Source organism: Hyperolius riggenbachi, chromosome 2, assembly GCF_040937935.1.
Source record: "Hyperolius riggenbachi isolate aHypRig1 chromosome 2, aHypRig1.pri, whole genome shotgun sequence".
NCBI lineage: Eukaryota > Metazoa > Chordata > Amphibia > Anura > Hyperoliidae > Hyperolius > Hyperolius riggenbachi.
This window is the reverse complement of record NC_090647.1, coordinates 499,965,112-499,977,719: the sequence shown is the minus strand read 5'-3', so window position 1 is coordinate 499,977,719 and position 12,608 is coordinate 499,965,112. Positions and strand designations below refer to the sequence as shown.

Genomic DNA, 12,608 nt, shown 5'->3' with positions numbered 1-12,608 from the left:
TGTAACTAATCACAGAGCTTACCTACACCGAATGCAGTGAAGACTTGGGTGCACTGGGAGTAACTTCAGCGCCATCAGAAGACGGACCTTAGGTTAATTTTAAAACACAATAATTCTGAGGAGGAATGGAGTAGCTGAGCAGTTTTTTGTGACAGACTCACAGCCAGCCAGTGTGCTATTGTGTTGAGCTGCTGCATGTCATGTGAGAACATCAAATCAATAAATTGTCTGGTGCTGTGCAATCATTTCAAATCAAAGAGGAGGGGGAAGCTCTGTCTCAAATTTTCCTCAGGCAGCAAAAAGTCTAGAACCGGTCCTGAGGCAGAGGGTGTTAAGAAAAAAAAAAAAAAAAAAAAAAAAAAAAAATGAATTAATAAGGCCTCCTTTCCACGAACTGTTAAGCTGTGTGCTCAGCAAGCAGTTACCAGGCCGAAGTAAGCAGTTATCATGCAGCAACAAGCAGTTACTAGGCAGCAGTGAGCAGTTGAGAGAGTTTGAGAAGCCGATAAGCGGTCTGTGGAAAGGAGGCCTAAAAGTCAGCCATGGCTGTGGGCTGGTGCACACTTAAAGAGCTTTTCTGAGCACTTTGTGATTTTAAAAGCTCCTGCTAATATTATCCTATGTGTGTACACACTGGAGTGATGAGATTTTGTAAAAATACCCTGTAGCATTGCATTAGCAAGAGCTTTTAACCACTTCCCGACCGCCTAACGCACAGAGGCGGCCGGGAAGTGGAGCCCTTAAGGACCGGCTCACCCACAGAGGCGGCGGTCCATTTAAGGGCATGGGCGGAGCGATCGCGTCATCCGTGACGCGATCCTCCGCCGGCGCCTGTCACCGCTCGCTCGCCGCAACATCCCGCCGGCTATACGGAAGCGCCGGCGGGATGTTAACCCCGCGATCGCCGCATACAAAGTGTATAATACACTTTGTAATGTTTACAAAGTGTATTATACAGGCTGCCTCCTGCCCTGGTGGTCCCAGTGTCCGAGGGACCACCAGGGCAGGCTGCAGCCACCCTAGTCTGCATCCAAGCACACTGATTTCTCCCCCCCCTGCCCCAGATCGCCCACAGCACCCATCAGACCCCCCCCCCCTGCCCACCCCCCAGACCCCTGTTTGCACCCAATCACTCCCCTAATCACCCATCAATCACTCCCTGTCACTATCTGTCAACGCTATTTTTTTTTTATCCCCCCCCCCCTGCTCCCTGCCCCCTCCTGATCACCCCCCACCCCTCAGATTCTCCCCAGACCCCCCCCCCCCCCTGTTAAATGTATGCATCTATCCCCCTGATCACCTGTCAATCACCCCCTGTCACTGCCACCCATCAACTAGCCCCTAACCTGCCCCTTGCGGGCAATCTGATCACCCCCCCACACCAATAGATCGCCCACAGATCCGACATCAGATCACCTCCCATATCCATTGTTTACATCTATTCTCTCCTCTAAACACCCACTAATTGCCCATCAATCACCCCCTATCACCACCTGTCACTTTTACCTATCAGATCAGACCCTAATCTGCCCCTTGCGGGCACCCAATCACCCGCCCACACGCTCAGATTGCCCTCTGACCCCCCCTTATCAATTCACCAGTGCATTAATTACATCTGTTCTTCCCTGTAATAACCCACTGATCACCTGTCAATCACCTGCCAATCACCTATCACCCATCAATCACCCCCTGTCACTGCCACCCATCAATCAGCCCCTAACCTGCCCCTTGCGGGCAATCTGATCACCCACCCACACCATTAGATCGCCCGCAAACCCGCCGTCAGATTACCTCCCAAATGTATCGTTTACATCTGTTATCTTCTCTAAACACCCACTAATTACCCATCAATCACCCCCTATCACCACCTGTCACTTTTACCTATCAGATCAGACCCTAATCTGCCCCTTGCGGGCACCCAATCACCCGCCCACACGCTCAGATTGCCCTCAGACCCCCCCCCCCCCTTATCAATTCGCCAGTGCATTAATTACATCTGTCCTTCCCTGTAATAACCCACTGATCACCTGTCAATCACCTGCCAATCACCTATCACCCATCAATCACCCCCTGTCACTGCCACCCAACAATCAGCCCCTAACCTGCCCCTTGCGGGCAAACTGATCACCCACACCAATACATCGCCCGCAGATCCGACATCAGATCACCACCCAAGCGCAGTGTTTCCATCTATTCTCTCCTCTAAACACCCACTAATTACCCATCAATCACCCATCAATCACCCCCTATCACCACCTGTCACTGTTACCCATCAGATCAGACCCTAATCTGCCCCTTGCGGGCACCCAATCGCCCGCCTACACGCTCAGATTGCCCTCAGACCCCCCCTTATCAATTCGCCAGTGCAATATTTACATCTGTTCTCCCCTGTAATAACCCACTGATTGACTGTCAATCACCAATCACCCATCAATCACCCCCTGTCACTGCCACCCATCAATCACCCCCTGTCACTGCCACCCATCAATCAGCCCCTAACCTGCCCCTTGCGGGCAAACTGATCACCCACCCACACCAATAGATCGCCCGCAGATCCGACATCAGATCACCTCCCAAGTGCAGTGTTTCCATCTATTCTCTACCCTAAACACCCACTAATTACCCATCAATCACCCCCTGTCACTGCTACCTATCAGATTAGACCCCTATCTGCCCCTAGGACACTCAATCACCCACCCACACCCTCAGAATGCCCTCAGACCCCAGCCCTGATCACCTCGCCAGTGCATTGCTTGCATCTATTCCCCCCTCTAATCACACCTTGAGACACCCATCAATCACCTCCTGTCACCCCCTAGCACACCTACCCATCAGATCAGGCCCCAATTTGCCCCGTGTGGGCTCCTGATCACTCGGCCAAACCCTCAGACCCCCTTCCGATCACCTCCCCAGTGCATTGATTGCATCTATTTTCCCCTCTAACCACCCCCTGAGACACCCATCAATCACCTCCTGTCACCCCCCTAGCACTCCTATCCATCAGATCAGGCCCTATACAACCTGTCATCTAAAAGGCCACCCTGCTTATGACCGGTTCCACAAAATTCGCCCCCTCATAGACCACCTGTCATCAAAATTTGCAGATGCTTATACCTCTGAACAGTCATTTTGAGACATTTGGTTTCCAGACTACTCACGGTTTTGGGCCTGTAAAATGCCAGGGCAGTATAGGAACCCCACAAGTGACCCCATTTTAGAAAAAAAAGACACCCCAAGGTATTCTGTTAGGTGTATGACGAGTTCATAGAAGATTTTATTTTTTGTCAAAAGTTAGCGGAAATTAATTTTTATTGTTTTTTTTTCACAAAGTGTCATTTTTCACTTAACTTGTGACAAAAAATAAAATCTTCTATGAACTCGCTATACACCTAACGGAATACCTTGGGGTGTCTTCTTTCTAAAATGGGGTCACTTGTGGGGTTCCTATACTGCCCTGGCATTTTAGGGGCCCTAAACCGCGAGGAGTAGTCTAGAAAACAAATGCTTCAAAATGACCTGTGAATAGGACGTTGGGCCCCTTAGCGCACCTAGGCTGCAAAAAAGTGTCACACATGTGGTACCGCCGTACTCAGGAAAAGTAGTATAATGTGTTTTGGGGTGTATTTTTACACATACCCATGCTGGGTGGGAGAAATTTCTATGTAAATGGACAATTGTGTGTAAAAAAAATCAAACAATTGTCATTTACAGAGATATTTCTCCCACTTAGCATGGGTATGTGTAAAAATACACCCCAAAACGCATTATACTACTTCTCCTGAGTACAGCGGTACCACATGTGTGGCACTTTTTTTACACCCTAAGTACGCTAAGGGGCCCAAAGTTCAATGAGTACCTTTAGGATTTCACAGGTCATTTTGCGACATTTGGTTTCAAGACTACTCCTCACGGTTTAGGGCCCCTAAAATGCCAGGGCAGTATAGGAACCCCACAAATGACCTCATTCTAGAAAGAAGACACCCAAAGGTATTCCGTACGGAGTATGGTGAGTTCATAGAAGATTTTATTTTTTGTCACAAGTTAGCGGAAATTGATTTTAATAGTTTTTTTTCACAAACTTGTGACAAAAAAATAAAAACTTCTATGAACTCACCATACTCCTAACGGAATACCTTGGGGTGTCTTCTTTCTAAAATGGGGTCATTAGTGGGGTTCCTATACTGCCCTGGCATTTTAGGGGCCCTAAACCGTGAGGAGTAGTCTTGAAACAAAAATGACCTGTGAAATCCTAAAGGTACTCATTGGACTTTGGGCCCCTTAGTGCAGTTAGGGTGCAAAAAAGTGCCACACATGTGGTATTGCCGTACTCGGGAGAAGTAGTACAATGTGTTTTGGGGTGTATTTTTACACATACCCATGCTGGGTGGGAGAAATACCTCTGTAAATGACAATCTTTTGATTTTTTTACACACAATTGTCCATTTACAGAGGTATTTCTCCCACCCAGCATGGGTATGTGTAAAAATACACCCCAAAACACATTGTACTACTTCTCCCGAGTACGGCAATACCACATGTGTGGCACTTTTTTGCACCCTAACTGCGCTAAAGGGCCCAAAGTCCAATGAGTACCTTTAGGATTTCACAGGTTATTTTGAGAAATTTCGTTTCAAGACTACTCCTCACGGTTTAGGGCCCCTAAAATGCCAGGGCAGTATAGGAACCCCACAAATGACCCCATTTTAGAAAGAAGACACCCCAAGGTATTCCATTAGGAGTATGGTGAGTTCATAGAAGATTTTATTTTTTGTCAAAAGTTAGCGGAAATTGATTTTAATCGTGTTTTTTCACAAAGTGTCATTTTCTGCTAACTTGTGACAAAAAATAAAATCTTCTATGAACTCGCCATACTACTAACGGAATACCTTGGGGTGTCTTCTTTCTAAAATGGGGTCATTTGTGGGGTTCCTATACTGCCCTGGCATTTTAGGGGCCCTAAACCGTGAGGAGTAATCTTGAAACGAAATTTCTCAAAATGACCTGTGAAATCCTAAAGGTACTCATTGGACTTTGGGCCCTTTAGCGCAGTTAGGGTGCAAAAAAGTGCCACACATGTGGTATCGCCGTACTCAGGAGTAGTATAATGTGTTTTGTGGTGTATTTTTACACATACCCATGCTGAGTGGGAGAAATATCTCTGTAAATGGACAATTGTGTGTAAAAAAAATTAACAAATTGTCATTTACAGAGATATTTCTCCCACCCAGCATGGGTATGTGTAAAAATACACCCCAAAACACATTATACTACTTCTCCTGAGTACGGCAATACCACATGTGTGGCACTTTTTTGCAGCCTAACTGCGCTAAGGGGTCCAAAGTCCAATGAGCACCTTTAGGCTTTACAGGGGTGCTTACAATTTAGCACCCCCCAAAATGTCAGGACAGTAAACACACCCCACAAATGATCCCATTTTGGAAAGTAGACCCTTCAAGGTATTCAGAGAGGGGCATGGTGAGTCCGTGGCAGATTTCATTTTTTTTTTGTCGCAAGTTAGAAGAAATGGAAACTTTTTTTTTTTTTTCTCACAAAGTGTCATTTTCCGCTTACTTGTGACAAAAAATAATATCTTCTATGAACTCACTATGCCTCTCAGTGAATACTTTGGGATGTCTTCTTTCCAAAATGGGGTCATTTGGGGGGTATTTATACTATCCTGGAATTCTAGCCCCTCATGAAACATGACAGGGGGTCAGAAAAGTCAGAGATGCTTGAAAATGGGAAAATTCATTTTGCACCATAGTTTGTAAACGCTATAACTTTTACCCAAACCAATAAATATACACTGAATGGTTTTTTTTTTATCAAAAACATGTTTGTCCACATTTTTCGCGCTGCATGTATACAGAAATTTTACTTTATTTGAAAAATGTCAGCACAGAAAGTTAAAAAAATCATTTTTTTGCCAAAATTCATGTCTTTTTTGATGAATATAATAAAAAGTAAAAATCGCAGGAGCAATCAAATAGCACCAAAAGAAAGCTTTATTAGTGACAAGAAAAGGAGCCAAAATTCATTTAGGTGGTAGGTTGTATGAGCGAGCAATAAACCGTGAAAGCTGCAGTGGTCTGAATGGAAAAAAGTGGCCGGTCCTTAAGGGGTAGAAAGCCCTAGGTCCTCAAGTGGTTAAACTCTCTAGCGTTGAAAGAGCTCTTGTGGTGTGCACAAGCCCTAATGCTACGTACACACTTGAGATAAAAGTGTTTGGAAAAGGTAAGATCACAGACCAATTTTACCCCATTCCATGTAGTATGAGAGCCATATTCTACAGTCTATTCTATTGAGCTGAACTCCCCATCAGATAAAAATCGTTGCAAGATGCTGCACACATTACACAGATCAGTTCCTGCAAAAGATCAGTTCCTGCAAAATGCATTCATAGTCTGATATCTGCAGATCTCGTACACCTTGTTAAACGGACAATCAGCTGCAGATCAGACAATCATCTGCAGATTTGAAGATCGATCCTGGTGGATCTGATCTGCAGATAATTGTCCGTTAAACAAGGTGTGTGAGATCTGCAGATTTCCTAGACTATGCAGGCATTTTGCAGGAACAGATCTTTTGCAGATACTGATCTGTTGCATGTGTACAGCATCTTTGTGTACAGTATCTTGCAAAGGTTTTTATTTGATGCGGAGTTCAGCTCAATAGAATACTATGTAGAGTATGGCTCTCTTACTACATGGAAGGGGGCAAAATTAGTCTGATCTTGCCTTTTTCAACGACTTATCTCAAGTGCGTACGTAGCATAAGTCCAGATTTCTTTTAGAGTAGTGGTATTTTGTCTTCAGCGGTTTTAATTATTATAATTGCAACCTGATGTAAATTGTATTTTAATTTTATGCAACTATAGAAAGCTTGGAATTAGACTAGATTTATCCAGCTCTCGATTGCTAATACACGTGCATGTTGTGCCCACAGGATGGCAGTTCCTCTCCTGGACCTGTAGTCGTACAAGAAACATTTCCAGCAGACTCAGAAGACCCAGTAAGTGAGCAAAGGGAAGAGGCCAAGCCCAGAGCAGTAGCCAAAGCCTTGCACCTGGTAGCCAGCAGGGTGCTTTACTTGGCAGAGGATGGCCAACTAACCTGGCATGCTTAAAGCAGGATCGTCAGCCACAAAATCAAATTCCATTTACCCACTGCTCTGTGTTTATTATGCAGTCTACAACCTGACCCTGCATTGCAAGAATTCCAATATAAGCATAAATGTTTTGCTGTAATGTCTATTTTATGCATTTTCTTACTCTATATAGTGCTAAACAAAAATCAATAAATAGCGAGAAACGTCTTATAGTTTTGTTAAAGTACAACTGAAACATATAAAAAAAAAAAAATAGTTACATACATCTCTCATTAGAGGCATCTGGAAGATGCAGAAACTACCCCTTTCCTCTTACATACCCCCGATTGGGCAGGGCCAACAAGCATTACTTACCTTTGGGGAGCTGCTCCTTAGCATTCAGTCTTTATGTGCCTCCATTTTCTCCAGGGAGACCCACAGCTGCAGTAGTCTCAAGTGGCTGCTGCAGTGTCACAATGCTCCTGGGCACTACAATGCATGCTGGAAGATGTAGTGCTTCAACGTGAAGACATTTCAGGGCTGGGAGATGTACTCACTATATATCTGGTTGGAAATGTGAGACAGTCAGGCTGGGCATGTCACTTTCTTTTCCTGCAGTCACCCAGCAGCATCCCTTCCTCTTGCATTTTCTTGGCTGGTACCCGACTGCCTCCAAATTGCTCAATGCAGCATACTGAGGTCTCTGATCCTCGCCCCATCAACATGCTGCCATGTACTGGACTCAGAATGGGGGTGGAGCTACTGTAAGCACCCACGAATACCAAGATAGGGCAATATGCAAGTAAATAGCATTCGGAGGATCAGGAGCTACTGGAAAATGTTAAGCCGGCCACAAATGGCCCATAAGTTGGACTTTGGGGCTTTTTGTTTACAAGTAGACTAGTAGTAGTCCAAACAAGCACACCCCCTTAAAGTGATACTCTACAATGAATGTGAAAAAAAAAAAAATCAATCCCCCAGTTCAGCTCACTACATTGCAGATATAAATATATACCAGTATACCTTATGTTAATGTAGGCATAAAAAAAAAAAAAAAAAAAATTGTATTGATGTTTGCTTCCAATCACTGAATAAGTGAAGCGGTGGAAAACAAGTAACAAGCTGCTCCTCTATGGAATATGAACCGCCCATCTTACTGGAGTCACTTGTAAGCATCACAGCCGTTATGCAGCCATTTCATCTTCAGTGCATTCTGGAAATTCAATGTAGTAACCGTGGGGTTCCCCTTAATGTGCCTATATTGATTCAGTAATGCTATGCAGATGAAAAATTTACAAAAGCTGAATGAATATGGAGACTCTTCAGACAAGATTTAGCAAAATAAACTCTACACTCCTTTATTATCACAAAGGTTTACAGAATACATGTTTACAGATGGGCAATGGACAGCCGAAAGCCTGGGACACCATTATGTGCGTCTGAGATCAGAGAGGACGACAGTTTGCAGTCTGTTCCATTTATCCTCTTGGTGGGGAAGAGGCAGGAGAAGGTTAATTCCAAGCATTCTAGGAAAAATATAGATTCTACATCATCATTCGTGACCTAAACTATGGAATGTACCGAAACCTGAGCAATGTATGGCAGCACTAAAGTCAAGTGACAGGAGCAGCCTGAAAGTAGTACATATTAAAAAAGACAGGCTTGCACAAGTATTGCAAGAAAGTTGAGTGCATGACATGGTGTAGGAATCACCTTGGCACAGAGTTGAGATGGAGACTGATGTACCCACATACAGTATTCTCCTAGGACAATGCAGGAAGAATCCTGAGAACACTTTGATCATGTGACTAGTTTATAATGCTCTAATCCACTGGTCCTGTGTAAGATAAAACCAGCAGCAGACACTAGACAGGATCACATGACTAGCCAGCCAATAAAAGACTTCTTACTCCAATGCTTCTCTGCGAATTTCCCTCTGAATTAAACTATATATCTATATAAAGGAGCAATTGTCCATCTCTGGTAGGGACATTGTTGTAAATAAACCAAATTTGTTTCTTTGCTGCAGTTTTCATTGCTCAGGTAGGATTAAGTGCTATTAAAATATGCTATAAATAGCTATAAATTTTGCACTTAACTCACAAATAATGAGCACTTTGGTTTCTACTTTAGTAGAAACAGGGATGTGCAAGATTTTTCAAGCAGATTGGACAAAAGGCAATGATGTGCAAAGTACAGCAGCCTAAAGCAAGCAATCAGATTCCAGGTTACTGCAGCAATAAGAAGAGCTCTCCATGGCTGCCATAGTTGCTGCACTTTGCTGTGTGTGACATGACTGCTGGTGTCTAGTTCTCAGTAGCGTTCCTGTTCCAGCAGATCTTGCCACCTGCCCCCAGCTTCACTGCCCCACTGGCCACAAGCTGCAGTGCCGCAGGAAAGGCTTTATGTTCTGCCTTCTTGACCCGCTCAGATAAAGTCTCTTCTGTGTCACCAAACTCCACCGGAACGGCCTCTTGAAAGATGATCGCCCCAGCATCGACTTCCTCCTGCAAAACACCAAAAAGAGGACTTTAGATCTTAATCAGAACTATACATATGAAATACAAGTAGCTATGGCCATTTCTAGATCTGCATGTAAAGGAGGTTTGGATGCGTTTCTTGCATTGATCCACTGAAGAGCATCTGTGGCTATGATTACTAGGCAAGACCGGTGGTGTTAAAAGCAAAAAACAGGTTGCGCAGGGTATATATAATCCTTATGTCTATACCTATGTAATAGTCTTCTGACCTCCTTATACACATATACATAAAAGAAATTTATTGTTCATAATTTACATATAAAACATTAACAAGAAAGCTTTCTTATACTAGATTGCATAACCTTATATATTTCTTAGTTGTATTATTCAGTATTAATATACTTGCTTACTGTTGAAATCTAATATAGCATTTATAGTACACAAATCCACAACCACACAGACTCTCCAATGTGCATCTCAAGGAGAAAAAAAAAGTTGGAAAAAAAATTGGGATAAGAGTAAAAACTGTGCTGAGTATAGGCAAGATCCGTACTGAATAAATTCTAAAAACAGTTCCAATTAGCAAATGATGTACTCTTTGCATAAAGTCACTGGTAGGCGTTGACCTAGGAATTTTATCTAACTGCCACCTGGAGTTGGGATGGTATTTTTTTTCCCCTTTAAACCACTTCAGCCTAAATTGTTGAAAATCGTATGCATCCGAGCAAAGTTCACCTCCAATTCATTCGCCACTAACTTTATGGCTACTTATCACAATTAATTTATCTATATCTTGTTTTTACCGCCACTAATTAAGCTTTCTTGGGTGGTACATTTTGCTAAGTATTTTTTTCTAAATCCATTTTAACAGGAAGATTAAGAAAGAAATGGAAAAATTCATTATTTCTCAGTTTTTGGCCATTATAGTTTAAAATTAACACATGCTACCGTAATTAAAACTGATATATTTTATTTGCCCATTTGTCCCGGTTATTAGACAGTTTAAATTATATCCCTATCACAATTTATGGCACCGATATTTTATTTAGAAATAAAGGTGCATTTTTTTCAATTTGCGTCCATCACTATTTACAAGCTTATAATTTAAAAAAAAATTTTTAAGATACTCTGACAATGTACATTTAAAAAAGTTCAGACCCTTAGGTAAGTATGTTTAACTTTTTTTTATTTATTTTTTTATTAAAAAAAAAAATGTACTTGGGTAATTTTTGGTGTGGGAGGGAAACAGAATTCTAAATGTAATGCAAAAAAAAAGTGGGTGTAGTTTACTATTTTTTTAACAGTAAAAATAGTCCTGGAGTGTATGATCACGCTACCAGGAACCATAAGGAGGCTGTAATTTTTTGGCAGGCAGCGGGATCGCGCGCCTCAGGCAGCTGCACAGTCTATCTGGACGGATATATCCGTCCAGATAGACTTAAGTGGTTAAAGATTATTAGGCACAAGACTTATCAGGGGGTTTATTTTCTCTTGGTTGAGCTTACATGTATTTTTTTCAACCAAAAAACTACAGCATGGTAAAAATCTTTTGTTACAACCAGTTCAGCTTCAGATGGTTTACTAAGGGCTCATTCACACTAAGGCCGTTTTTGCCCTTTTTCAAGCGTAGGAGATTTTCAAAATTGCCCTAAAAATGCTTGTGCAATGATTCCCTACGAGAGAGTTCTCATCTGAGCTGTTAAGCCCAATCTACATGATACGATTCTTTATACGATTCAATTAAATCCAACATGACCGATCAGGATTCGATTAAATTCGATTTGCCATTGTTTTGCATGATGGCATGATTCCTGGTGCATTACATGCCTGTGTCCCCTATGCGCCGCTCTCTGCCCCCCCCCCCCCTGAAATTGACACGCAGCTTGTCAGCAATCTCGAAAAGAAGTGGGTGTCTCTTGCAGGAGAGGCACTCCTGCAAAAACGCCCATCAAATCTCCGCCTCCCCGCTCTGTATTGAGACACAGAGCTGCAGCATTGTGGCCTCAGGGGTCACTGAAAACTAGAGGATTTCAGGCCACAGGAGCAGCAGAGAGAGATGGTAATTGAGACTGCCTGAACCGGCTTATAGCACCCTGCATCAGGCAGCATGTTGGTTTTTGTTTTGTTTTGTTTTTTTACAAAAATTCCCACCTTTAGCATTTTCTTTTCGGACAATTTCAATTAAAGTTGTTCTTGGTAATGACAATAATAAAAAGTTACAAACATCTGTACTTACTGCTACAAAATGAACCGTACAGCCAGTGACTCTCACGCCAGCTTCCAGGACCAACCTATGCGCATGGGCACCTTTAAAGGATGGCAGGAGTGATGGATGGACATTGAGGATCTTCCCTGCAGAATTACAGAGCATATTCTTATTAAATAACACAATTAAGACAGCCACATTTTTGAAATTAATAAAGTACACTGGGGAGATTTTTTTTACGTTTGGCATTTTAAAGGACTGTAACGAGAGGTATATGGAGGCTGCCATATTTATTTCCTTTTAACCAATACCAGTTACCTGGCAGCCCTGCTGGTTTATTTGGCTGTAGTAGTGTCTGGAATGGATCACACACACTGCTAGGCGTTCTGGTTCACCATGAGCTTGCTGAATACTCCGTAGATCACACACACCTAAAACAAGCATGGAGGCTGAGGATCAGCGGGACAGCCAGGCAATGTGCTTTGCTAAAAAGGAAATAAATATGTTGGACTCCATATCTCTCTCAGATCAGGTATGCTTTAAAGGAAATCCAAGACCAAAAAAGTGTGTAATGGAGTACATACTTGTGTTACTAATGGCATTCTTTTGGCAGGCTGTGTCCTCCATTCCCCAGTTTGCCTCCTTTTGTCTGTTACAAGACCCATTAGTAGGACTCACTAGTACTAATCAGGAATGACTCATGCACAGTTGCACTAATGGGGCGGTCCATGCTCCTGGCAGCCCTCCTTCTGCTTCCTGATGACTATAGGGAGGCTTCTGCACATGTGTGAAGGCCAGTACTTCCTATTCAAAAGGTCCTGATTAGTACTAGCATA

The 12,608-nt window shown here is 43.0% G+C and overlaps 2 protein-coding genes across 4 annotated transcripts in view; one reads left to right on the top strand and one right to left on the bottom strand.

Moving 5' to 3' along the window:
• Nucleotides 1–7,314, top strand: part of LOC137547186 (trifunctional purine biosynthetic protein adenosine-3-like) — a 79,241-nt gene extending 71,927 nt beyond the window's left edge. For all 3 annotated transcript variants that reach the window (XM_068270466.1, XM_068270464.1, XM_068270467.1), the window contains one exon: nt 6,946–7,314. In XM_068270466.1, the coding sequence (XP_068126567.1) occupies nt 6,946–7,125 (180 nt within the window). In that variant the 3' untranslated portion in view covers nt 7,126–7,314. The remainder of the gene's footprint in view (nt 1–6,945) is intronic.
• A 1,104-nt stretch (nt 7,315–8,418) lies between these two features.
• GART (phosphoribosylglycinamide formyltransferase, phosphoribosylglycinamide synthetase, phosphoribosylaminoimidazole synthetase) overlaps nt 8,419–12,608 on the bottom strand; it is a 50,380-nt gene continuing 46,190 nt past the window's right edge. Inside the window, exons 21-22 of the mRNA XM_068270463.1 lie at nt 11,803–11,918; nt 8,419–9,593 (exon numbers count right to left, since the gene is read on the bottom strand). Of these exons, the coding sequence (XP_068126564.1) occupies nt 9,393–9,593; nt 11,803–11,918 (317 nt within the window). The 3' untranslated portion in view covers nt 8,419–9,392. The remainder of the gene's footprint in view (nt 9,594–11,802; nt 11,919–12,608) is intronic.